Source organism: Drosophila eugracilis, unplaced genomic scaffold (assembly GCF_018153835.1).
Source record: "Drosophila eugracilis isolate 14026-0451.02 unplaced genomic scaffold, ASM1815383v1 contig_2154, whole genome shotgun sequence".
Lineage (NCBI taxonomy): Eukaryota > Metazoa > Arthropoda > Insecta > Diptera > Drosophilidae > Drosophila > Drosophila eugracilis.
The window spans coordinates 1,327,485-1,350,949 of NW_024573038.1; the positions used below are offsets into that span (position 1 = coordinate 1,327,485).

Below are 23,465 nucleotides of genomic sequence, written 5' to 3' on the forward strand. Positions count from 1 at the left end.
GACATAAGTGCGTATACGGAAGTGTATTTTACATTTTTGTTTGAAGTTTGCAATGGAGTAAATATGTCTGACCCGATAAAGTATATATTTACATAAGAAAAGTCCATTTGAATCATCCTTTAAATATGCGTACGCAGGTCGTTTATAACCTTTACTTTTTTCTCTTAATAATTATCAGGTTAAGCTTTTAGTGTTTTTCGAAAGTTGGCTTCCAAATTTGTCGTTTTAAGGCGATTTATTTATTATAGTCTCGTCAAAGATATCTACAAGTAAATGTATATTGTGCTTCTTTAAAAGTATATACTCTTTTCATAGCCCGTAACCCAACTATTCAAAAATTGGGATTTAAATAGTTGCAAGAATGCCCCCAATGAAATATTCACTGTGAATGGCGAATTCAAAACATATGATTTTCTTTAACTAACAGGTATTATTCAGAACTGAGAGGTATAATACGTTGAGCAGACGAGTATTTTTTAATTAAATAAATAAATCGGATAAAACTAATGCCTTCTTCAAATCTTAAGTTATCCTTAAAATAATGTAATGTGGTTTAACCGACATTCGTCGATCTTGTCTTGTCTTGTCTTGACTAACATACATATGTATGTACAGATGTATATACATACATACATTGTATGTAGATTGATCGACGGTGAAAATGAATAGACAACGAAACCAATTTAAGCGTGGACAAAACTTTTCCTCGGAGGAAGAGTTTTTGCTCATAACTTTGGCTGCAGAGCACCGAAAGGTCTTCGAAAATAAGAAATGTGATGCCGTAACTTGGAGGGAAAAGGAGTTGGCGTGGAATAATCTGGCGACCATCTACTCGAGCACGTCCGGGGTTAAGCGCAGTGGTAACAGCTTAAGAGCCAAATATGAAAGCTTAAAGAAGAAACTTAAAGCTGGACTTCCCTACGGAGAGCCTCCAACAAGACCAACCATAACCGAAAAACTTCAAGAAGCACTTGGAGATGAAGAATCGGGTGGTGAAAATTCCGACAACGATTGTAAGTAATTTTTTATGGAGTCAAAGGTGATGTTTTTTAATCATAATTTTCTGCAGGTATTATAAATGAGTTCCAGACGGAGGATCTTTCTGAACCTTTTGGAGATATAATCGAGTTCAATGAAGATAACTCTAATGATAATGTGACTTCCAAATCTAGTGATCCGATAAACCTTGAGGCTGAGTTGATTCCGCCACCGACGAGTCCACCTCGAAAGTCACAGCGCCAAGAAACAGATTTAGGCATTCTAATTCAGACGGAAAAACTGCGTCTTATCAGAGTACAGCGCAAATTCCAAGAACAGGAGAATGTAAGAGCCCAGGAAAGGCACCGGGTGGAAATGGAAACCTTAAGTGCGAAGCGGGAGTTGCTTTACTTGGAAATCGCTGAAAAGAAATTGAAATTGAATGTAAGCAATGAAAACTTATTGCAAATTTGAACTATTTCTAATAATATTTTTTTGCAGGACTCTCCGAAGGAATAATGTCCTTTAATATTATGTAGTTTTAATAAAAATTTTCAACTATTATCATAGACAATATATAAAGAAAATATTCCTTTTCTTGATCGAATTCAAATTTGGGTAATTTTAATGCTTTATATTTGTTTTGAAAACCATTAAGCATTTTATTTAGAATATCTTCAGGTTGTTTGAAAGTTGAAAAGTATGATATTTTAAATAAAAGATTTTATGGCGCTGAAAATTTTTCGAATTTTGTTTCTGAAAATATTCAAAATAAAACTCATTTTATGTATATATATTTATGCATTTTAATAATTTTTGGCCTACCATAATACATATGTATATGTACATATGTACATATGTATATTTATGCATTTTAATAATGGTCGAAGTAAAAATTGTTTGTAAATTATTTTGAAAATCCGAATTTTTGGCCTCCCATAATACACTTTATCTTTTCTCCCGCTATATTCCATGTAAAGGAAAAATGTAATTTTATATTTGGTTGAAAAGGAAATCTTCTTAAGATAAAAACATTTTTAGCAATAGGGAAATCTTTTTTTCGATGCAACGGCCACACTAATCAAATGTTTCGATATTTTCACATGTTTATATTTACTATTTCATTGTGCAATAAATTCTAGCTAATTGAGAGGAGTTCTCGAGAGAGATGAGTGAGGGAAAGCAACAGAGTCCGGGCGATGGCATCCGGTCCATGAGGAGCACAGGAGTCTTCCGACTAATTAACTTTGAGTTATACACGAAACCGGTAGGGATTCAGTCGAAATTTTGGATTATAACGCCTATTTTATACTCAATTCCACCCCCCAGAACAAAATTATCATGGGTCTGGGACTGACCGCTTTTGCTGGGGTGTTCGGTTACATAGCCTACATGCGGTACAAGTACGAGAGCCTGGGATACTATGTGGCGGTGCAGGAGAACGGGCAAGAGAAATTCATCAAGAAGAAATCAAATTGGGAGCAGTAAATCCAGCTCCGGAAAAATGTCTTGGTGGAAACATCTTTATTTACTCGGTAGCACAATTTGGTACATAAATTTCTTTTGTATGGGAGTTACAGTTTGCTTTGCCAAAAATAGTTAAGAAATCACAATAGTAGAAAAATGTTTTTAACTAGAAACTTATTCCGGCAAATGGGGCCGCAAATGAGCGTTAAACAGCAGGAAGGGACTGACAGGTGGTGAAAATGAAGTGGAGCTGAGAAGAGGTGGTGTATCACAATTACAAGAGCAATTACTCCTCGCATCCTTATTTCTTCTCGCCGCCGCCGTTGTAATCGCTACAATCGTCCTCCTAGGCAGACAACTTGAGAGCCTTGAGCTCGTCCAGGTACTGTGCTTCCATCTTAATCTTGTTTACTTGGTTCAGCTCCAGGTTCTCGCCCTGGCTGCGACGTGCCTTAAGCTTCTTGATGTCGGACAGCTTTTTTGCGACGCTGCGAATTTTGCGTTCCTTTTCGCTGATGTTTTGGCCGTTGGCCTGGGCGTGTCCTTGATGATTATTTTGATGATCGGCGGCGTTATCCTGCTGGTACTTTTGTCTAGGAGTGGTCTGCTGCCTCCGCTCCTCTCCAGCCACAGAAATGGGCGACTGACGAGCACCCTGGGCATCTGATTCGGCCACCACGGGTGGTAAAGAATCTGCATCGCCGCCGTTCACGATGTTGACATCCTTCCTGGCGCTCCGCTGTTTGTTCTTGTTATTCCTTTTGTTCCCATTGGCACCACCTGGAGGCGGAGTAGAAATGCAAACAGCAATTAGCAAACACACAGCCGAGCCTACTTACGGCCGCGTCAATCTCTAATCCTAATGGCATTCTAAAACATAATGTGTGTGGAAGGGATGAAAGGAGCTCACAAGCTGCGTGAATCTGTTAACCTAGTAGCGTTTGTGCTGGTAGGGCCGATACCGCCGGTTAGGGCGACTGGTCGAGGAACCCGTAGACGACGAACCCTCTCGTCCATTGCCTACCACCAGCTGACACTGGCCCTGTTCGCTCCGGCGCATAATGGGATTGTCCAGGTCGTACTGCCTGTGCCAAAACTTCCGCGTCGTATTACCTGCTGCTGCTGCCGGGGCCAGTCCTGGAATACTTGGCTGGGGCAAATACTTTTCCGGATTCTTGCCCTCCTTCAGCAACCGCAGATGGGGCGGTGTGTAGGCCTTCTTGCTGGCTTCTGGCTGACTGGACTTGATGCCCTCGTGTTTGGCTTTGGTGATCTTGGGTTCGCTGAACGTCTTGTCCGCAAACTGCTGCCATTCGATGCCCAGCAATTCCTGGCCCTGAGGCCACATGGTCTCGTGAAGCAGGGCTCCCGAGTAGTGATACACCTTAAACCTGTAGGACGGTTATTTTTATTGCATGAACATGAAAATCATTTTACTTACCCATTGCTAATACGGAGCCGGGGTGCCGTGGTGGCCGTAACGAACCACTCCCCGTTGGGATGCCACTCAAAAACCGTGGTATCGGCACACTTGAGATTTGCTATCCTCTCGCGCTTGGACACATCCCATACCTCGACGGCTCCTGGCAGATTGCCAAATCCGGCGAGCACTATGAGGTTGCCAAACGGATTGAAGTAGGCGCAGTTTCGCGGACCCTCGCCAAAGTCGAACACCACATCGCACTTGAGGTTGTAGAGTGCCGCCTTGGAGGGCATAAAACCGTAGACGACTACAAACTCGGTTGCCTTGGGGCTCCACTTAACACAGTGAACCGGTCCCTCCTTGGAGAGGGGCACTGAGCAGGTGTCGCCCTTGGTGGCCATGAAGTGCACAGCCTGGTTGCCGTAGTAGGAGGCTCCGCTCTTATCCACTTCTGTGCTGGTCAGGAGCAGCAGACCACTGCCCCGCTTGTTCCACAGCATCTCGACTCGGTCCGCCTGGAAGAAACTCTTGCAAGCTACGGTCTGGTTCTGGCCCAGTGCAGGGTACTTATAAAGCTTGCACATGGATGGAGCGCCTTTAGCGCCCGGCGTATAGAAGGCCAGGAACGGGGGACAGTTCCCGGGTCCCAGCGATAGCATTCCGCCGCGGCTACCTCCGATCTTACGCGACGTAGAGGCAAATCCCTTGTCTGCTCCCTCACCGAGGTCATAGAAGAGCGCCTCGCCACCGACGACCAGGGCAAAGATAGACTCGTCCGCCGACCAGGAGGGCTGCCAGTCTGTCTGGTTCTTCTGGACGATGGCGAACACCTCGGCGCCGGTGGCCACCTCGTAGACGAGCAGGTTGGGCGATCCCTCCGGCCGGTCCTTGGTGATGGCATAGAGCTCCCAGGTGCACAAATAGCTGCCACGTGGCGAGAATTGAAGGTAGAAGGCCTTAGGCCTAGGCAAAATGCATTTAACCGGCCAGCTGGCAGAGCTATCTTGGCTAGCTTGGAGTACTTTGACCTCCTGGCCGTTGGAATAGGCGAAGTACCGGCCGTCAGAGCTGAAGCAGATCGAGCGAGAGCTCTTCGTCTCCTCGCGGGGCAGATGGGGCTTGTGCTCGTAGGGCTGCTTCGAGCCCGCTGAAGACCACAATTCCACGCCCACGCTGGAGCGAACTGTGGAGAAGAATCGAAAAGTGGACCCGATTAGCAGGTGGGAACACGAGGTCGCGGGGTATTGGCCTTAACCCGCTTGCACCGGTCAGAAAAGTGTCTGCTTTCGACGGTCCACGATGTAAGCGAAGTTTTGAAAACCAATTGGTCAGGATTTTATCCGGATTATACTCACTGGCAAGGGTAGGAACAACCAGATCCGCAGCTGCAGCCATTGTCTTCCAATCTCACACGCACACACACACAGAGGAACACGCACTTCGATGTTGTTGCTATTGCTGTTACTGTTGTTGTTGTCGCTGCAGTCAGTGTTGGTCAACAGATTGTATGCTTGATTTGGTCACACACGGTTGCCGTATATGGGGTGTATCGATAAACGATAGTCAACATGCATTGGCGCCACAACGTCACGTTTACAATCAACCAAACCAAACCAAACGTATTTAGAACTGCAACAAAATTTCTGCTCCACGTGAATTTAAAAACATTTTAGTACTAACAATTTTGGAATGGAGACGTCAGGGACTTCGACTGGCATACTCAAAGGTGTGTTGATAATTTAAATTTTTTTCCGCCACAATTTCATTTTAAAAGTATGATATTACAATGGCGTTCTTATTTATTAAAGGAATGATTGCAGCTCTGCGTGAAGCGAACCTACGTCAATTTTTCTTGGTTGAGGGACTGAAACTATAACTTATATAATATTTTATAATAATAATAATAATATTTAGGTGCTTTATAAAGCTAAATATTAAATATGTAACGTTGTTTATAATTAATAATAATGTGATCTATAATATTATTCAAAAATTTATTATATTTTAATTTTTAACAAGATTTTTAACGATAGCTTTGACAACCAACAAACATTGCTATGTATGCTATGTAAATACTCGTTAAATAAATCGGCTTTCATACATAAGCTTGTTTACAAATTTCGTCGTGAAGCTAACGAATATTACAATTACTAGGACTATGCATATAAAGTTGCGTTTTACTTCATTGTTAATTATCGGTAACAATAGTGATCAATAAATTTTTGGTAAAAATTTTGTAGCATCTTTTGACATCAAGCAACACTGCTCAAACGATATTTGCGAGTTTTTTTTTCCAATAGAAATTTTTTTCTAATTATGAAAATGTCGAGTTTTATACCCACAAGCTACGATTGGCGGACATCGTTGCTCTTCTGCTTTCTTCAAAAGAAAACTGCTGTGGAAGCTCAAAAAATGCTACGAAGTTGCCAAGCCGGGTTAAAAAAATTCCGGAGCGGTGAATTTGAGTTGAGAATAAAGAGCGAGAAAGACCACCATAAAAGTTTCAGGACAATGAATTGCAGGCGATGCTTGACCAGGACGATGGCTAAACACAAAAACAGTTGAATGTTGACCAGAGCACCTTTGGAAGACGCCGCAAAGCCATGGGAAATAAATAAATCTCCAAAGTTGTAAAAAAAACGCAGTTTCATATGCATAAACCTATGTATTGGTTTCTTTTGATCACATGGTTGTAATAATAAATAATATTAAAGATATGAGCACGACTGAAATCGAACACTTCGTGTTAAAACATGTAGATTCTAAAACACCGTAGTAGCATAAAACACCACAGTCCAGTAATATTTTCAAATAGGAATAATTTTTGAAATTGGATTAATCCACTCTAATATAGAAAAGAACTTGAGAACAAGTCTTCAACAACTGTAAACATCAAAAGATGGCCTTAAATATTTCGAAATGAAGTTTTAACACAGAGTTACATTCTTTATTCAACAAATACTTTCAGTTTAGAAACTAAAGCTAAGTACAATTTAAAACTAACTAACGGATTTGGCAACTAAGTATACGAAAATTCTAGTAATGCTAGCAATATAATGCGCTTAGATTGGAAAAAGAAGTGTATAGTTAACACACATTAGATTGTGAACTTACATTCTTTGTTTTTCAGTGTTACACTCAATGAATTCATTTTAAGATTATAAAATGCATATAACCCTCACTTTTTAGATTTAATTAACTACTAAATTACATGAGAAACTCATGGATTTGTTATAGTTTGTTAATTAACCTATTTCAGAAAATGAATCTTAACCCATCAAATACTACATTATAAGCTGATAAAGATGGTCCTAAACAATTTAAGTGAGCGGTATATGGTAACAGCAAATCGGGGACATTTAAAATATTTAACTTATAGATCACACGAGTTTCTGCTTTCAGGTTACCTAAGCTTTCATTATCCGCCACTTCAACGGTAGAGCCGCACCTGCTGCTTGAGATCCTGATCGCTAATACGATCCTGGAGATTCAGTTCCGCCTCCTGTTTGCGTAGGAGGTCGAATATGGCTGCCAGCTGCTCCCGCTCAATTCGTCGTTCCTCCTCGATCTGACTTGGAGTCAGGGTCTTCTCCATCTTGTTTTGGAGTCTCTTGGCCTTGAGCTGGCCCATCAGGTGGTTATAGTTGTGGCCGGGTAGCTGTTCCTCGATGAACTCTACTTCGCTTTCAGTGGAGTTCTCTTCGTATGCCTCGTCGTCGTCGGTCTCTTCACCCTGGGGAGTTCTCGACTCTGAATCCTCCTCATCGCGTGGCTCGTCAGCTCCCAGGCCTTCGTCCTCCAGTTCCTACAAATAAGGGAAGAAAATAATTCCAGCAAAAAACCTACTTGTTTTGTCAACACCCACGGTTTTGTCCTTGAAGAAGTTGGCGAAATAAAGGGCAATTAAAACGCACAAGAGCAAGGTTACCAATGCTAACGTATAGTGCCCTGGTAATCCAAGAAAGAGGACATCCAGAGAGGGAAATATATCGTGCATTGCAATTTTCGTAATGTTATTTGTTATGATTTACTCCGCTTTCCTTGTTTTCTTTTGGTTGCAGTGTGACCGCAGACTGTAAGTTAAAAATTACCAATCGGCGCTGTCTTTTTGAATACTTGTTGAAAGACCCCAGCTATATGATTTCGCATTTCATTAGTTTTTGGCTTATATTTAAATAATAATTTCCAATGGATTATTCCAACTACTACTAGTTATTCAATTAATTTAATGTATTTTTTTTTTACTAAACAGTACACACATTTATAGACCAATCTTAGTACGTCCTTTTAAATAATTTCTGTGTAACTACACTTTCTGTGTAGAATCTTAGAATTTCTAAATAGGTTTTCTAAGTTACTAAAAAATTATATAAATAGGTATAGAGACCAGTGATATTTTTAAAATGTTTTAATATCAATTAAATTCTTCAAAAATAACACCGTTTAATAAATATTGGTTATGACTATTGGCTTATATTCATTGCAGATGTGTCGGAGCTCACATCGGCTATGTGGAATGATGCATCTTCGGCGGGCATATCATCCTCATCGGTGTACAATCGACGAAGACGCTCCTTATAACTTTTAAAAAGTAAAAATATTATTAGTAAAAGTAATTATGATATGATTAATTTATCTCACAGTTCGCTATCCGGATTATTTGCCTGATTGCGGCACTTATCCAGCTTTTTCTCGATTGCCTTTACCTTGTCTCGATCCGGTTGCTGATATTGCTTCACCATAATACGGATTTCTGTCAGGAATGACCGTTGAAGTTGTAAAAGGAAGTATAAAACAAAAACTTACTTCTAACGGCATCTATGAGTCCCGGCAACTTATCCCTGGCAGAAACGAATAGAAGATCCGTCACATAACTATCGAGATTCTCTTGCTCTCTACTGGCAGCATGAAGAACAGCAGCCAATGCAATCTGCGAGGGCGTGTGAAGAAGACATGCATCCGTGTAAAAAGTGGAATCAATGAAGCTATCAATATGCGGGCGCAAACGTTCCGGATTTGGCATATTACTGCGAGTCTTAAATAAACCAAAGGTCTATTGTCTGAAAATTATAGTCAGGTAAAGCACTCACTTTTATATCTATTAGGAAACCCTCAATGGGTCTGAATGGATTGTGTATAGTGAGGTAGTAGTTGAGCTGACCAATGAGTAGCAATTCATTCGATAAAACTATATCTGTAGCCTTATTCCTATCACCTTTGATGTTGTTAACGAATTGGTTTATAGACACATTGAACTCCTCCACTTTGCAGGCTACAAACACACACGTGGCTCTGAAAGTATTAATTTAAAAGCAAATTGTTTCAAAAGGAATTTTGGTATTCTTATTGGTAACCCTACATTTCCAGTCGTATTACTAAACTGTAAGACCGATTGTTAGAGAACAAAGCTTTATAAATGGCGGCAGTCTTACAGAAGTGAACATTAAAGCTGCAAATGTACCACTTCATACCGAAACGGTTTCTTAATAAGATTGTACTTACAGAATCTCCTTGGGGTGATAGTCCATTGGTGTGTTGTTGAGGTAGAAACGTTTGAAGTAGTGGAAGGCTGTGCCCACCACGCATTTGGGCATCGGCGGATCGAAGCGACGACAAAAGTCGAACAGGTAGATCTCGTACTGCTTTAGCAACAGGCGCTCCTCCGGCGGCGTGAGGAAGTGCTCCTCAAGGTCGCGGCCCTGTGCCTCCTGCTCATGGCTCTCTATGTACTTGCTGTTCTGCTCCACGCGAAAGTCCATCAGTTGGCCCTCGTTGGCGAATGTCCAGGACCTTTTTTGGGAGCTCACAGGATACATCTTGCATATCAGTCGGAGATTTATAGTAAAAACAAAAACTAAGCCGCTCAGAAAGCCGGCTAGGTGTGACCAAATGCAGAACGAAAAATATACCACTTAATATAAGGGAATAACTGTTAAGGGGATTCTAAGATAAATACTACAAAAAGATTGGAAAAAACAATTTTAGGAGTGAAAATAACAAATATTTCAAATTTATTTTACACTGGTTTATAATTGAAAAATTATTTGTCATTTTATTTAGTTGTTTTTGTTTTACATGTTCGATTTTGAGTTTATAAATTACTTGTTTTAAAGTTGGCGACATAAAGTTTTAAGTATAAAGGTATTAAAACTGAAGTGATTTTGTGTCGTCCCCAACAGATTAAAAACAGTTTATAAACTTTTAACATTTAAGATAAATATGCATATGTATATTAATTTTTTAGGATTTTTTGATAGCCTTTTTAGTTTTGAATTGGCTTGACTTTCAACAAATACAAATATTATTTGTGGCATACTTCCAGGCTCTTAAGAAGTGAAGGATGAGGTCCGAACAGACATTTACAACAAAGTAGTATTAATGGACCCAGTATTGAGCTGTTTGGTTGGTTGGTCGCATTTCGGGACGCACGTGTTGTGAATTTTTTAACATTTTAGGTGCCTGCAGCATCAGTTGGCTCAAAATTGAATTAATATTGTTTTCCTTTTGTTTTTATTGTATTGGGCTGAAGAAATTGGGTCACTTAAATCTTTAAACGGGAAAGAAGTTACGAGAAAAGCTGAGGATTTTAAACTGCAAGCAAATTCTCTTTCAATATTTTATTAGTTATATTTTCTAAAACAATTTTAAAAATATAAACTGGCAATATTTTTTTACATTTGTTTTTTTTTTTTTCATATTTTTCATGTCTTAAAGTGCCATTAAATGGTTTGGTATCTCCTAAGCTTGAAGAGCATTCAAGTGCCATGCGTATCGAGTACTTTGTATGCAGGAGCTGCCTTCTGTGGCAATAAAATTGCAATTAATTTTTATTGACAACTCTGAACTCTTGTTGCAACGTTTTGTAGCTGATCTTTCAGCGATTTCACTGCAGCAAGGTGAAGAGTCTTTTGGTGTCGAACTTTATAGCTCTCAAACGGATCGTTCAGAGCATCATTATTCGTATTTTAGAAGTAAATACAACCATTTGCTTTTAGTTTTTTAATAATTATATTTATTTTCATAATTTTTAATTATTATTTGTACTTTACTTTTTGGACTAATTAATATTAGTAAGATGTCCAGTTTTTACCCATGTACTGAAGCAAGTGGATTGAAAACTTATTTATTTTCCATCTTTATTTCGAAAGTTAGCTCTGCTGTTTAAGCCATACCCAAAATTGTCTCAGATTCGGGGCCAATTCCCTCTTAAAGATCTAACTCGCCCAGCAAGACCCCTTCGATTGTTCAATCTCCGGACTGAGAAGTTTATGCGCGTGCGCGACACACAGGCGAAATGACACACAGACGGACGAACGGAGATGAGATGAGATGGATTGCCGTCGGTGGGACAGAAGTACTGACTGACGGACTGACAGTCGGTTGGCCCGGGCTTATCGTCAGTTTCTAGTTACGGATACAAAAGGAAGCTCGGCCTGGGCGTACTTAAAATTCAATTGAATCTTGAATTATTGCATTGAATTTCATTGTTTGTAAATGCTCGCCCGCTGTGTCTGTATTGGATTGTAAACTGATTTCATTTTCTCCCTGTGCCATAGATTTATTTATTTTTCTCATTTTATTGAATGCTTCAAGTTCAGCCGTCGTAAATCGTCACAAAATGTTATGATTATTATTGGAGCAGGTATTGTATTACATAAGGTGGGTGGTCTTCGTTTTTTATAGGTCTTTTGCCGAAACAATGTATTAGTTTACTTTGTCTTAATCCCTTCTTGCCCGGGTCTTTGATATCTATGGGTAGATCTCTATCGACGACACCAATAAAACTCATTGCGAAAGTATCTGCAACAAGCATCTACAGCAGTGGCCACTTGTATCTCGGCGCCCCCCATTCCCCATCACTGTGCATAAATGCATTTTAAAAGCATTGTGAGCACGCGAGTCGATGTTTCATGCTCACGATCTCCGGTCGCCCCGATTCCCGATTCCACACCTGATCCCCTCAAAGTCTTCGATCTCCTCTTGGCATTCATCTCGCCCGGAGCATTATTTGTGCTTAGCAGCTACTGTTTGCGCAGCTAATTGTGCGTGTGTCGTGCGATTATTCAGCTTTGTATCTCACTTTGTCCGGCGCTCTCGGGGGGCGTGTTCCCAATGATACTCTCCCTAACACAGCGGCAGACGTAGAGCCATCGGATAGACGTGTGAATTGCCATTCGAGAGTTTCACAGCCAATCAAGAGAGTTATGTCTTCGTATACTCGTATATGCACACCTCGCAGTGTGAGTGATGGCTAGGCGTAAGTGGAATGAAGTGTTTAAGGAGTATAAATCAGCGAAGATGGACAGGCATCAGTAGATACACAGAATATGCATATGAGGTGGCCCCATAATGGCTGTGTTTTTCACTGGAAGGCCCTCTCAAAAGGGTTGTATATAATCAATGGGACATAAACCTTGAGTAAAAAGCGTAATGAAATTCAAGTACACTTACAAATATCCATATTGCAAAATACAGTTCATCTTAAACCATAATTTTAATCATTACATTTTTGTTTTTATGCATTTTAAAGAGCCTTTCTCAATAGAATGTTTGTATAATATAATTTACATTAAGTTTATATTTCATTTTTAGTAGTTATCTTTTAATTAAAACTTACTCATTTAGCGATATACTCACACTCTTTTTTCCAGGCCGACATCAAATCGCGTTCGTTTCCTAAGTCTTTTGTTTTGTGGTCTGTATTTGCCGTCCAAGTCTCTGCTCTCCCATTGAGCCGATATAAACTTGTGTCATCTGTCTTGGCCTGTCATAATTACATTTATATAGTCAACATCTAGGTAGCCTGGCATTTGGAAATATGTCAGCCCGCACTGTTATGTAATGAATAACGCATTGACTGGCCAGGATTTTCTGGTCCCCACTTGATGGATATACACGTGAGCACAGACGCTGTGACAGTTGAATCGAAAATACATATATACCTGTTGATATCTGCTTGTATATTGAACAAATTTCTGCTGTAGATGGTCAGGAAAAGTTTGGTCATGTGTCAATGAAATGAAGCTTTTTACGTCAGTCTCCAGAGGGAGAAAGATAGAGACTTTTATAGAAAGTTTTTAGTTTTGAGTTAAATTAAGGACAAAAACAAAGACAAGTAGATTCACTCGATTTCTACGTATTTTTATTTCATTTCTTCTTTTACATTTTGATCGCTTCTTAATTGTCTAAGAGAATAAATTATTTAAAAATAATAAAACAAACAAAAGTTAATACGAGAACAACACTTTAAATTAAGAACTCTTAAGTTATTATTATGGAATTTGTAAACATAAATTAAGAAAACAATACAAATGAAAATAAATACACATCGCAAATCAAATGACAATCATTTGCTAATTGGGCTAAGTATTACAATATTTATTAACTTAATTTATTTTTTAATTATTTACTGTCATTGAGCTAAAGTTATTTATAATAATATGGATATTTGTACATGATTTCACTGGCACCAAAATGTTCAATTCCTTTCTGCGTCTTAACCTATATATTTTGTATGGAAGTCGATGGGTTTTTTTTGGGGTAATTATTTTTCTCACAAGACTTTTTTTTAATAATAATAGAAATTCAATTTGTAAATTTCCTTGTAAAACCCATCGACTTTCTGAAGATTAAATACTTTTTACATACCTAAACCTAAAGTACTCGAAATTGTTTTGGCACTCGAACGAATTCTCTGGCAATCACGAGATGACCTCAGCCTGTCAATGTCTGTGACCTCACCAGGGTGAGATCAAGGGGCGTGGATTTTCGAACGAAGGTCGGAGACTCCCCCAAGCAATGACTCCCCGCGGCAGGCTCACTTAAACTGGGACTGTTGGAGGTGTGGGCCAGAGGACTGGCGGGATCTGGTCGCGATCTGAAGGACAGATCGATGGGTTCTTCCAGCTCCGGACTGCTGGCCGTCGGATACAAGAGCTCAGCCTTGAACTGATCCTTGAAAATGGGCAGCTGCGGAACTCCGGCGGCGAGCAGTACAGGTGGCAGGTGGCTAAATGGGGCGAAGGAGCTGTACAGCGGCTCCGAGTGGCTGCGGAAGATCTCGAGCAGCTCCTGGTGGCGCTGTCGTTGCATATCCGCATCCGGTTCCGAGGTGGCCGGAAAATTGGGATGCCCCAGTTCCAACTTAGGCAGGCTAGTGGCATTGGTGGATGATGGTGTCGGGATCTGACCGCTGAGCACGCTGGTGGTTCCATCTTCGTTGGGATCCCCCGCAGAAGATGCACCGGAGTCACTGGGCGTGTTGCTAAGGCGAGATTCGAGCTTCAATTGCCGCTGGTGATGGTGATGATGGTGGAACTTGGCCGCCTGAAGAAATGAGGGTGAGCCGGAACCCCCAACTCCCGTGCCCACTGCAGCTCCCTCGATCCTGGGCGATGTTGCGGTCGCTGACTTAATGCAAGGATTGGTCTTATCCTGGTACGTTTGCCGCGCCTGGTTACTCGCCTGCTGCAGTCGCGCCAGTTGCTCTAGACTCGCACTGCTCACCCCGCCACCTGACCCACTTCCCACCGAGCCTCCTCCGCCGATGCCCGTCGTCGTCTGCTGCTCCTGCAGCAGACAGTGGATCTTGAACCAATTGGACCGGCGACCGTAGCGGGAACCACTCTTCGACATCCCCACCAGGAGGCACTTGCGCAGCCGGCAGGCCTTGCAGGCCGTGCGGTTCTTCTTGTTGATCACGCAGTCTCCGTTGTGCTTGCAGCCCGCTATCGCCGCAATGTTGTTGTAGGTGCGGCCGAAAAAGGACTAAGAGAGAAGATTATTTCTTAGTTTTAGTTTTTAATATAATATATTACTTATTAGATTTGCTATAAGCGAAGCGATAGCAATAAAGATAGTCTTATTATGAATTAGAAATCCTGTAAAACAACTTCTCTAGTAAAGCAAATCGCTATCAGATAAACCAGTTAACACCTCTCCACCGTAAGATTTTCCCCACTCACTCTCTTGCTCCGCCTATTGAACTTGCTTCAATTACAAAATGTGCGTTAATAATTTGGCCAACTACTTGTAAGACAGCGTGAATTGTTGAGAAGAGAAAAAAAGACAACTCCTCGTGATCCATTTACTATAAGCCAGCTGATTCCCCATTGTCTTGGAGCCATGCCAACTCATGGAGCAGCCTTAGCCCCCAGATGGTTTTGAAGTTCAACTTTGAGTGGTGTTTGATGGGTGTCTGAGACTTTTGTTTCCTATTGCGCTGACTCATCTAATATGCATGTAATTTTTATTTGATTGACTGCAGTTTACAATTGTGCTCGCCGCGGGGCTTACCTAGCTCTATATATAGAGCCCGCCCCCCGACCTGCGGACTGCTCTGAATTTCGCAGACTTTTTCCCATGCCATTTGAAGGTGAGCCTTGTATTGTGGCCGCTGCGCACACGTATCTACTTATAGTCAATTAAAAATCGATTAATCTACCGAATTGAATTTTAATTACAGTAATAATGTTTTCGATTTTGCTTTGTGTAAAAAGTAAAAGCCTAAATCGAGATCATTTTTTGCACATTTTGTGCGAGGAATGTGCGAAACTGAATCTCGCGAGTTTCTCACAATTGTCGGGATTAAGTTCTATAAAATATCGATTTGCTTTGCTGATAGTAGTAGTACTTGCTAGTAGTAAACTCACCTTGCAGCCTTCGCATGTAAATGCCCCAAAATGAAAACCAGCCGCCGGCTCGCCGCACACTTTGCACAGCTGGTTCATCTGCAAAAAATAAGATATATTTTATATTCAAGTTATTTTATAAAAATGCAACATAAGTTTCAGGTTAGGCTTACTTAACAAAATCAAAGAAGATAAACCGTGATTCAAAATAGTGGTTTATGAATGAAATAAACAGACATTTCTGTCCTTAACCAACCGAAAATAAAATATTATCAAAGCAAAATTAATACTTTCTCGCTGATATAATTTTGATGCTTCCCCCATTAAAAATTGGCAAATAAATGTAAGAAGTCGTCCGAATTGATATTGCATTGTCACATATTATATAAATATATAAATATAAATCTGTTATACATATTTTAGTAACAACTTCAATATTTAGAGGACTATAAGTAATATGTTTTATAGTTTTATAAAAGTGAAATCGATTTGAAAGAGATGCTCTAACACTTTAATCTGTTTATTTATATATATATATATTATATATATTATTTGTATACTCCTACGGTTACCATTTATTGTGTTCACTTTCGCATCTTAATTTTAATGAAATTTACTTTTATCATTAAGTTAATGATTTTATTTTGTAGTTTTTTTTCTTGGACCTCTCATCTTAGAAGAAGCTGAGAGCCTAATTGAAAAAATCCAGCTCCGGCGACCTCTTCACGATTGTCCTTGTTATTGATGATGCCTTTTTTCACAGATTACTTTTCCCTGGGCTGTGTTTTTTGCTGGCGGGCAAACACATTGACTCCCGGCTCAGCTGTGATCAAGACGAGGCCATCCATGGCCGCAGCGACGACCACGAAGCCACGCCAAGAAGCGCAAGTAGAAGAAGAAGAAGAACTGCAGCGGCAAAAACAACAACATGCATAACCGATGACCCACTGCGTTTCTCTTTATTTTTATTCTTTTTTTCGGAATTTGTGTTTTTTATTTCGCTACAGGTCGTGGATAGAAATTGAGGTATGCAGCGACCGGTTTGGGCTTGCACCATCAAAGTTTCGGTCGCGGCAATGTCAGAAGAGCCTGCACCTCGTCCACCCCTCTCCTGCACATCGCCAATCCCTGCCTTTTTCTCTGTCCCTCGCTTTTCCCGGGAAGACTTTCCGTTCGTTCACACATCTAATGCAGTGTACTACAGTGACTTTTTTCGCCTGCCCATAAAGCCTAAGGTCAAGCGAAAAAGAAACAACTGAAAGCAAATAAAATATATCTGCGAAAATCTGCGAAATCTTGCGTCAACTATTTAATGAGCGTGGAGAATACGAGGGAGGGATCCATTTGGTCATGGCTATACAATATAAATTCTTAGAAACTTTTATGTGCTAAAATCAAAAATTTAAAGGCAAGTCTGGTTTCCTCATGGGTTAGGGTATGTGCAATGGGTAAACTATATAAATATTTATATATTGTATTAAACTTAATAATGCATTAAAATAATAATGACTGACACAAATATGCCCATTTGCTTATATCTCCAATTTGATTAATATTTTCTCAATTAACAAGGCCATCCATAGCCCACACCAAAATTGATCTTCAGTTTAAAAAGCATTGCGGCTGTTTTCCATTGGAATTCTTTTTATCGATAGTTCTTGCGTGTAATCTTCATTACTATTGTAAGTGATCGTAAATTTGAAAATTTAGCACGTTTAGTTTTATATTTTAAGCATCAAGAGGTGCTCACAACTTATTTATGCCTTTGGCATAACCAGTTAAATTTAAAACCAGTTATGGCTTAAAGAACCAACCTACATCGTTTGCTTTTTAGTTGTTTATTAAATTAATTATTAAATCATTTCTGCAGAAACTACCTAGCAATAAATAGTTAATTTGAAAAAGGAAAACAGCATTTCGTTAAGATTTTGGTTTAGACAGAAACTGAAGTGGCTAAGAAAGGTTTTATAAAGTATGTTTAGGTTTAAGTTTTCTGATTCATTATTAATACTGCTAACTGATATCTAAGTTGTTGTTTAAAAGTCTAAGTTAATTGAAAATTCAAATTGATTTGTATATTAGGGAAAAAGCAATGCTAATTGTATAGAATAAAACAAAAGTTATTAACTTCTAATCCGAAGACTTTTTGCTTAAATTTGTAAGATATATGTATAAGTCCCTATCCTAAGGAGTTCTTTTTACAAACCCTTATTGTTGTGAGTTTCTTTAATTCTTGTTCACCCTTTTGAGAACCAGATTTGCCCCAGAAACGATTCAACTCCCTGCCATGCCAGCCAGGTTAAGTGCTCCACTGAGGTGTCCCCATCTGGACATTTACCGGACCAGGCCTGCCAATGGCAGGGAGCTGATCCGCGAAATGCGCCCAGCAGGTGGTGGTGCCACAACGTGATGTTGCTTCTGTGATAATGGTTAGCCCCATCCGATCCCCGCCAGCTGCCAATGCCCGGCACTTTGCATATAAGCGCTCGCTAATGGACACCAAAGGTGACAGCAGAGCGTTGCTAAATTGGCAAACATTAAATTTGCACCTTCACAGCGAGCGAGCGCGAGAGACCGCGAAACCGTGACAATTTTCGGCACAGCGGTGCGCTTTTCCAGAAACCAGGAAAATCATCAAGCAGAGCTGCAGCCCAAGGAGATCTTCCATCGCTGACAAAAGCTTCGTAGTCTCAAAGGCACACAGAACCGTGATAATCTGGACTGTAAGCAGCCCAAAATGGGGGAGTTTTGGGAAAATGGATTTATAAACAACGGAAGATCAATATGGTAATGTTTTACTGTAATGACAGCAGATCCATGGGGTCAATATATAGAGGGAATTGATCAAGATGACCTCGACTTTCAGGCAGTTATATAAAAGTTAATTGTAGTAGGGCTGTAGGGCTTACACTTACATCCTGGTTAGGAAGCTGTAAATTACAAATTCAATCTTTGGTTCCTTTCAAACTGTAAATTCAACTCCTTAACAGCCGTAAAACTAGTTATTTAATAATTTAATAAATTAAATTAAATGGCTATCTTAACTTGTAGATTAGAGGTGTTCACTAAATAAACTCTCTTTACCATTCCGACTTTAAATTTCTACATATCTGGCCGTAGCTGATCCCCCAAGATAATCACAAAGACCCAAATCATTTCGATCCTTATTGAGAAAACCGAAAGAAATGCAATGGAACGGCACGCTTGAGCGATAAAGTAGCAGATTTCTATCCGGAGGCGGCATCTCAATCCTTTTAGCACTATCACGACTCTCCGACCAAGGCCACCACTCCACGTAACCGGACGCATATTTGTGGGGCTCGTTTTGGGAGCATCTATAGCAAAGCTACCCCTTCATTTCACTGAAGAGAAGTCATGAAGGAGGACATAATTCCCATGCCACCAGCTAATTAAAAGTCCTCAAGCCGAGCCCCTGCAGAAGGTGAATGTAATCTGTCCGTTTATTTGGTTCGATGGCCAGTTTGTGGGATTGTGGTGGGAATACAATGAGTAGAGGAGAGCAGTGCTGTGCAAATTAGGAGAATTCGATTTGACTATCTGTGCCGATTCCTTTCAAATTTAAGACCAGAATCCCCATTGTTCATTTCTGAGTGTTCGAGTATATCGAGCCGAGCAGATCACAACATAGGAACATAGGAAGAACGATCTTGGCTGACAGGCTTATCGATTAAGTCAAGATTAATGTTACACATTGAGCTGAAACAGACAATTAATTAGAAACCTAAACTGCTACAGAAATACTTATTGATCGTAAGCCAAGTGGATGATTATTCAGATCTAATCTCTGGAAATCTACAAAATGCTGTGTGCCAGTCCGAGTTAAACGCGGAGAGAGATGAACTCGATGGGGGACGAGTTTAGAGCGGCTTAGACAATAAGAACCAGATCAGTTGGTCGGAGCTACATTCTCAACAAGCTCATCAACTCGCTGTTGACAGACCTAACAAAAAATCAGAAGAAATATAGGATTCTTCTCAATAAGAATAATAAACAAGGGCCCGAAAAAATGTGTCCTTAAAAGCAAACAAAATGATGGACAATGCCAAATCAGATAAAGGCAACAGAGGGAGAAAAGGTGTTCAAACAAGCAAACCACGATTGTCTCAAATATTTTGAAGCCGCTACAAAATAGAACAAGAATCAAGAACACAGCCCGGTGAACCTGAACCCCGGAGCATTGACACAATCTGCCATCCAAGTCCAAACCCTTCCGCGACCCGAATCTCCTCCTCCTCCGATCTCGGCAGACAATTGCCGGTAATATGCTTTATTATTAGCCCTGCCAGCCACTGGAGACGGACATTCGCAATATGCAAATCCACTCAGCAGTCACACGCTCTAGTTTGGATTGTCTGTTTCCGCCATCCTCGATCTTCGGTCCTCCATCCGCAATCCTCCATCCTTGGCTCGGATCGAGGATCCATGATCCAGTCGGAGAGCTGCCTCTGGCCCTTTTCTGCTTGATTGCCGACAGCAGTTGGACAATTAAATGTTTGAATATCTCCCAACTTTGTCCATTCTCTGCCCCTATTGTAGTAATTTCTTGACACTTATCGCACAAAAGGCAATAACATTATTAATGAGCATGTCAATGAGCTTCCTTTGTCTTCGGCATTACACTTTTTCTGGTTCTCCTTGGGCGTCCTTAGTGTTAAGTATGAACTCCTGGGAGTTAAGGTTCAGTCTTGATTACAAAGTAAATTCGCTAATTCTTTTCGCATACACAAGGATCTTGTTATTACTTCAGAATTATGTTTATTCACCTATTATAGTGTTTTTGAATTAATATATAATATTAAACATGTTAAATTATGACTGAAGCTTATCGATTAGTTTCCTTTAATGCCTTGATAACTTTAGAGTTGTGTTTGACTAGGATGACTTAGAGTTATTGTTTAAAGATAATTTGTGATTTCGATTTCCATTTGTATTATAAATTTTATTTGACAATATAATCTCATAATCGCAACCTTTGTTGAAATTAATTTATACAGAACGTTTTTAATTCATTTAAAAGTTAAATTACGAGTTTAGCTCGTATTTATATATTTATAAAGATTTATTTAAGTTTCAGAATGAGTATCTATCTGTTAAATATGTCATTTGCCAATGGGGTCTCTAGCTAAAATATATATTTGAGCTGAATCTTACCTTTTCCAGAATGTATATTTCCAAAAGAGCATAAATTGTTAACTTAAAATGAGCACTATTTGTATTTGCTTATATGCAAATTATTATGTTTTTTAACTTGATAACACACACTGGGGAATTTCTGCACAAATCATTAAATATCAATTGATCATATCAGATATATTCTTCACTTGACACTGTTTAAATCCGAATTATCTCTGTTGATATAGCGACGGCTTTCGAGAGTTGCAGCAATCACGTGGCGCACATAATGCCGATCGGTCGGATATAATGATGTGATTTCTATAGCGATTGCGATTGCGGGAGCGAGAGAGCAGCGAAAGCCTGACTGACGGTGCTTGGCAGCGTAGCGTCCATCCGAGACTAAATCGATGCCGTCGTTCTGAGCGCCAAACAGACTCGGACTGCCAGGTTGGCCCTGGCCTCAAAGATCTCCTCATCCCAGCAGCAACATCTGCAGCAGTCACAGCCGCAACAGCAACACCAACAGCAGCAGCAGCAGCCACACTAACAGCAGTGGCAGCAGCAGCTAAAAGACAACAAAGCGCACGCGTCTCGAGATTGAGTTCGTGTGCGTTTGCAACAGTGGCAGGGCAAGGCGAAACGTAACTGTTAATCGACGGCCGCTGCCGCAGGAAATCCTGTTTGGCGAACAGCTGCTGCGGCAAAAGCTGCGCCTCTCTGCTCTGCCGACTCTGCTGCCCTGTAACGTAGGTATGATCTGTTAACTTAACAGTACACTAGGCCAAGTACAGATGGAAGCTAATAACTTTAAAATAAATCTTATAACCTACATATCTCAGATCTTTAATACATTTTAATAGTTTTTAGCAAACTGCTTATAAGGCCGCTTAACTTGACGGGCCTAAAATCAATAATGTTGTTTATGTAACACACACTTTTCTCTAAGTGTGCTCTGTTACCGATATTACTTCGAACATGTTCGCTGTATAGCAGTTCAGTTCGTTGGTTGCGGTTGGTACACTCTCCGCTCTCTGGAAATGCTGCCGCTGGGCTTCTTCTTTTTCTTGCGAATGCTGATCTGTGGTTGGCTGTTGGCACCGGCACGATCTCGAAGCGTTTCGTTCGGTTTCATTGAATATCGTCTCGATGTGGTTGGCCGTTGGTTGTTGTGCTTCTTACCCCCATTTGACTTACTCACGGTACTGTTATCATTTGAGTGTATTGGCTGCGAGAGTGTCGGCCGTGCTTTGTTTTCTCTGTGCCTGTGCATCCATTTGGACTCGTATTGGACGACTAATGTGGCAAGGAGGTGGGCACTTAATGCCCGGCGATCAGTGTAAATAAACATTTGGAGAAACCAAGAAAACAGTGGGGGAATTTGTTGTTTGTCCCGCAAAATGGTGAAAACAAGTTTGTCGCCTGAGTCTGTTGTATTATTTTTATATATTATAGATTTTTAATGTACTTTTTGCCGTAAAACTTAGAGATCTGCCTGAAAATGTACTTTTTTATAAATATTTATTTATGGATATTGTAATATAAATATATTATAAATTAACTTCTATCACCGTCTCAAGCGAATGCTGTGTAAAACCAACTATTAATCGAAGTTTCAATCATAATAAATCATTTCAATTAAATTTCCATTAAATGTTAAATCTAATATAGAGTAGTCACGGTTAATATTTCCTTGTTTAAATTGGATCCCCACCAGTGGCAATTGCCAGTGGAGCAATCATCGCGTTTCCATATGTCTAATTGAATTCTCTTGTCATAAGCATGATCAGATGATTGCCTCCGTGCGTCCAGATGCCCACTCAAGTGAGCCTCGGGCACTTGGCCAGTCTTTGTCTCCATCTCCATCTCTAGCTTAGACTTCGGCTCAACTCCAACTCGGCTTCTGTCACTTGGTGATGATGATGATTTCATTTTAATAACACCACTAGACGGGGAAGAGACTAGCACGGTGGAGATCGTTTAATACTCTGCATTCGCTGCGGCCGTGTCAACACCACTTGACGGAGTAACAAGGAAGCGCAACACTCTAAAACGACGTGTAATTTATCACAGCCAAAAGCATTTAGCCATGAACTGGAACGGAGACTCTAACTCCGACTCGGACTGCAACTGAATCTGGCTAGTTTCTTGGAGTAGTTTCCACTGGCTCTGCCTGTCAGCATAGTTGTCGTCATAATCTGCCAACTGGCGATGCAGCTCCTGGAGCTGCGGCACTGCAATTTTTGTCGTCATATTAACATTTCTCCTGCTCGTGGGCCAATCTCCCATCTTCCCTCTGCTCTGTCCAAATTTTTAATTAAGTTTGGGCCTTGGCAACGGGCGCACTCATATCTCGCCTGCTCGCGTGCTCATCTCCCGGTGATGAGTTGGGGCATTAGCTTTGATGGCTGCTCATATTTATTAGAGCGCAATCTGGCTCAAATTGTGGCCACTAGATGAGATATAGAGTTCAGGGCACTGTAATCTAATCAAAAGAAAAAGATAAGATACTTAAACTAGTAAGGAATGCTATAGTCCATGAATATTTCATATAAAAACAGTTTGTTTACTTTAGAGGCAATAGGGAAAGGGAAATGTTAGCAACAATGATAACTACTTGAATTTATTTTAATGATACTTTAAATTACTAGACAAAATACTAGAAAAATCTTAGTTAAAGACAAAGATCCTCTTTACTACCAAAAAATTTTGTAAAATGGAAAAGAAGGTTAATTTTGCTAGCTGGTAAGTAAAATCCTCAGCTTGTAACGCTTCTTACCTCCCTGCACTAAAACTTTTCAAAGAAAATTTCAATCAAGCCAAACCAAGATTGC

General features: G+C 40.3%; 6 protein-coding genes across 7 annotated transcripts; 2 read left to right on the forward strand and 4 right to left on the reverse strand.

The window, feature by feature from the left end:
- Positions 1-397: 397 nt before the first annotated feature.
- On the forward strand, positions 398-1,554 carry LOC108108779 (myb/SANT-like DNA-binding domain-containing protein 4). The gene is made up of 3 exons (XM_017216949.2): positions 398-1,013; positions 1,070-1,422; positions 1,480-1,554. The coding sequence occupies exons 1-3, from the start codon at positions 662-664 to the stop codon at positions 1,495-1,497; spliced, it is 723 nt and encodes a 240-aa protein (XP_017072438.1). The 5' UTR covers positions 398-661; the 3' UTR covers positions 1,498-1,554.
- A 501-nt stretch (positions 1,555-2,055) lies between these two features.
- LOC108108780 (small integral membrane protein 8) lies at positions 2,056-2,596 on the forward strand. Its single transcript, XM_017216950.2, has 2 exons — positions 2,056-2,245; positions 2,308-2,596. Exons 1-2 carry the CDS (start codon positions 2,147-2,149, stop codon positions 2,464-2,466), a joined length of 258 nt encoding a protein of 85 aa, XP_017072439.1. The 5' UTR covers positions 2,056-2,146; the 3' UTR covers positions 2,467-2,596.
- On the reverse strand, positions 2,486-5,344 carry LOC108108778 (eukaryotic translation initiation factor 2A). 2 transcript variants are annotated; one of them, XM_017216948.1, is made up of 4 exons: positions 5,224-5,344; positions 3,887-5,051; positions 3,559-3,836; positions 2,486-3,225 (listed from the first exon to the last, which is right to left on the reverse strand). In XM_017216948.1, exons 1-4 carry the CDS (start codon positions 5,261-5,263, stop codon positions 2,792-2,794), a joined length of 1,917 nt encoding a protein of 638 aa, XP_017072437.1. In that variant the 5' UTR covers positions 5,264-5,344; the 3' UTR covers positions 2,486-2,791. The 2 variants fall into 2 exon arrangements, 1 of the variants encoding a protein (XP_017072437.1); XR_001772493.1 differs by having other exon boundaries at positions 3,198-3,225; positions 3,285-3,836.
- A 1,449-nt stretch (positions 5,345-6,793) lies between these two features.
- LOC108108685 (matrix-remodeling-associated protein 7) lies at positions 6,794-7,930 on the reverse strand. Its single transcript, XM_017216788.2, has 2 exons — positions 7,734-7,930; positions 6,794-7,673 (listed from the first exon to the last, which is right to left on the reverse strand). Exons 1-2 carry the CDS (start codon positions 7,863-7,865, stop codon positions 7,299-7,301), a joined length of 507 nt encoding a protein of 168 aa, XP_017072277.1. The 5' UTR covers positions 7,866-7,930; the 3' UTR covers positions 6,794-7,298.
- A 331-nt stretch (positions 7,931-8,261) lies between these two features.
- Positions 8,262-9,763, reverse strand: LOC108108686 (cyclin-H). Its single transcript, XM_017216789.2, has 5 exons — positions 9,371-9,763; positions 8,959-9,160; positions 8,675-8,903; positions 8,510-8,621; positions 8,262-8,449 (listed from the first exon to the last, which is right to left on the reverse strand). Exons 1-5 carry the CDS (start codon positions 9,682-9,684, stop codon positions 8,332-8,334), a joined length of 975 nt encoding a protein of 324 aa, XP_017072278.1. The 5' UTR covers positions 9,685-9,763; the 3' UTR covers positions 8,262-8,331.
- Positions 9,764-13,216: 3,453 nt separating this feature from the next.
- Positions 13,217-21,057, reverse strand: LOC108108694 (protein embryonic gonad). Its single transcript, XM_017216799.1, has 3 exons — positions 20,671-21,057; positions 15,520-15,597; positions 13,217-14,635 (listed from the first exon to the last, which is right to left on the reverse strand). The coding sequence occupies exons 2-3, from the start codon at positions 15,595-15,597 to the stop codon at positions 13,583-13,585; spliced, it is 1,131 nt and encodes a 376-aa protein (XP_017072288.1). The 5' UTR covers positions 20,671-21,057; the 3' UTR covers positions 13,217-13,582.
- Positions 21,058-23,465: the final 2,408 nt, after the last annotated feature.

Coding starts and splice junctions, on each gene's coding strand:
- LOC108108779 (XM_017216949.2), top strand. CDS start 662: ATGAATAGACAACGAAACCAATTTAAGCGTGGACAAAACTTTTCCTCG. Junction 1,014..1,069: donor TGAAAATTCCGACAACGATT/GTAAGTAATTTT, acceptor AATTTTCTGCAG/GTATTATAAATGAGTTCCAG.
- LOC108108780 (XM_017216950.2), top strand. CDS start 2,147: ATGAGTGAGGGAAAGCAACAGAGTCCGGGCGATGGCATCCGGTCCATG. Junction 2,246..2,307: donor TTGAGTTATACACGAAACCG/GTAGGGATTCAG, acceptor TCCACCCCCCAG/AACAAAATTATCATGGGTCT.
- LOC108108778 (XM_017216948.1), bottom strand. CDS start 5,263: ATGGCTGCAGCTGCGGATCTGGTTGTTCCTACCCTTGCCA. Junction 5,052..5,223: donor GGTTGTTCCTACCCTTGCCA/GTGAGTATAATC, acceptor TCTTCTCCACAG/TTCGCTCCAGCGTGGGCGTG. Junction 3,837..3,886: donor CGGCTCCGTATTAGCAATGG/GTAAGTAAAATG, acceptor ACCGTCCTACAG/GTTTAAGGTGTATCACTACT.
- LOC108108685 (XM_017216788.2), bottom strand. CDS start 7,865: ATGCACGATATATTTCCCTCTCTGGATGTCCTCTTTCTTGGATTACCA. Junction 7,674..7,733: donor ACTTCTTCAAGGACAAAACC/GTGGGTGTTGAC, acceptor CCTTATTTGTAG/GAACTGGAGGACGAAGGCCT.
- LOC108108686 (XM_017216789.2), bottom strand. CDS start 9,684: ATGTATCCTGTGAGCTCCCAAAAAAGGTCCTGGACATTCGCCAACGAG. Junction 9,161..9,370: donor TATCACCCCAAGGAGATTCT/GTAAGTACAATC, acceptor TAATACTTTCAG/AGCCACGTGTGTGTTTGTAG. Junction 8,904..8,958: donor GTTTCCTAATAGATATAAAA/GTGAGTGCTTTA, acceptor GGTTTATTTAAG/ACTCGCAGTAATATGCCAAA.
- LOC108108694 (XM_017216799.1), bottom strand. CDS start 15,597: ATGAACCAGCTGTGCAAAGTGTGCGGCGAGCCGGCGGCTGGTTTTCAT. Junction 14,636..15,519: donor TTACATGCGAAGGCTGCAAG/GTGAGTTTACTA, acceptor CTTCTCTCTTAG/TCCTTTTTCGGCCGCACCTA.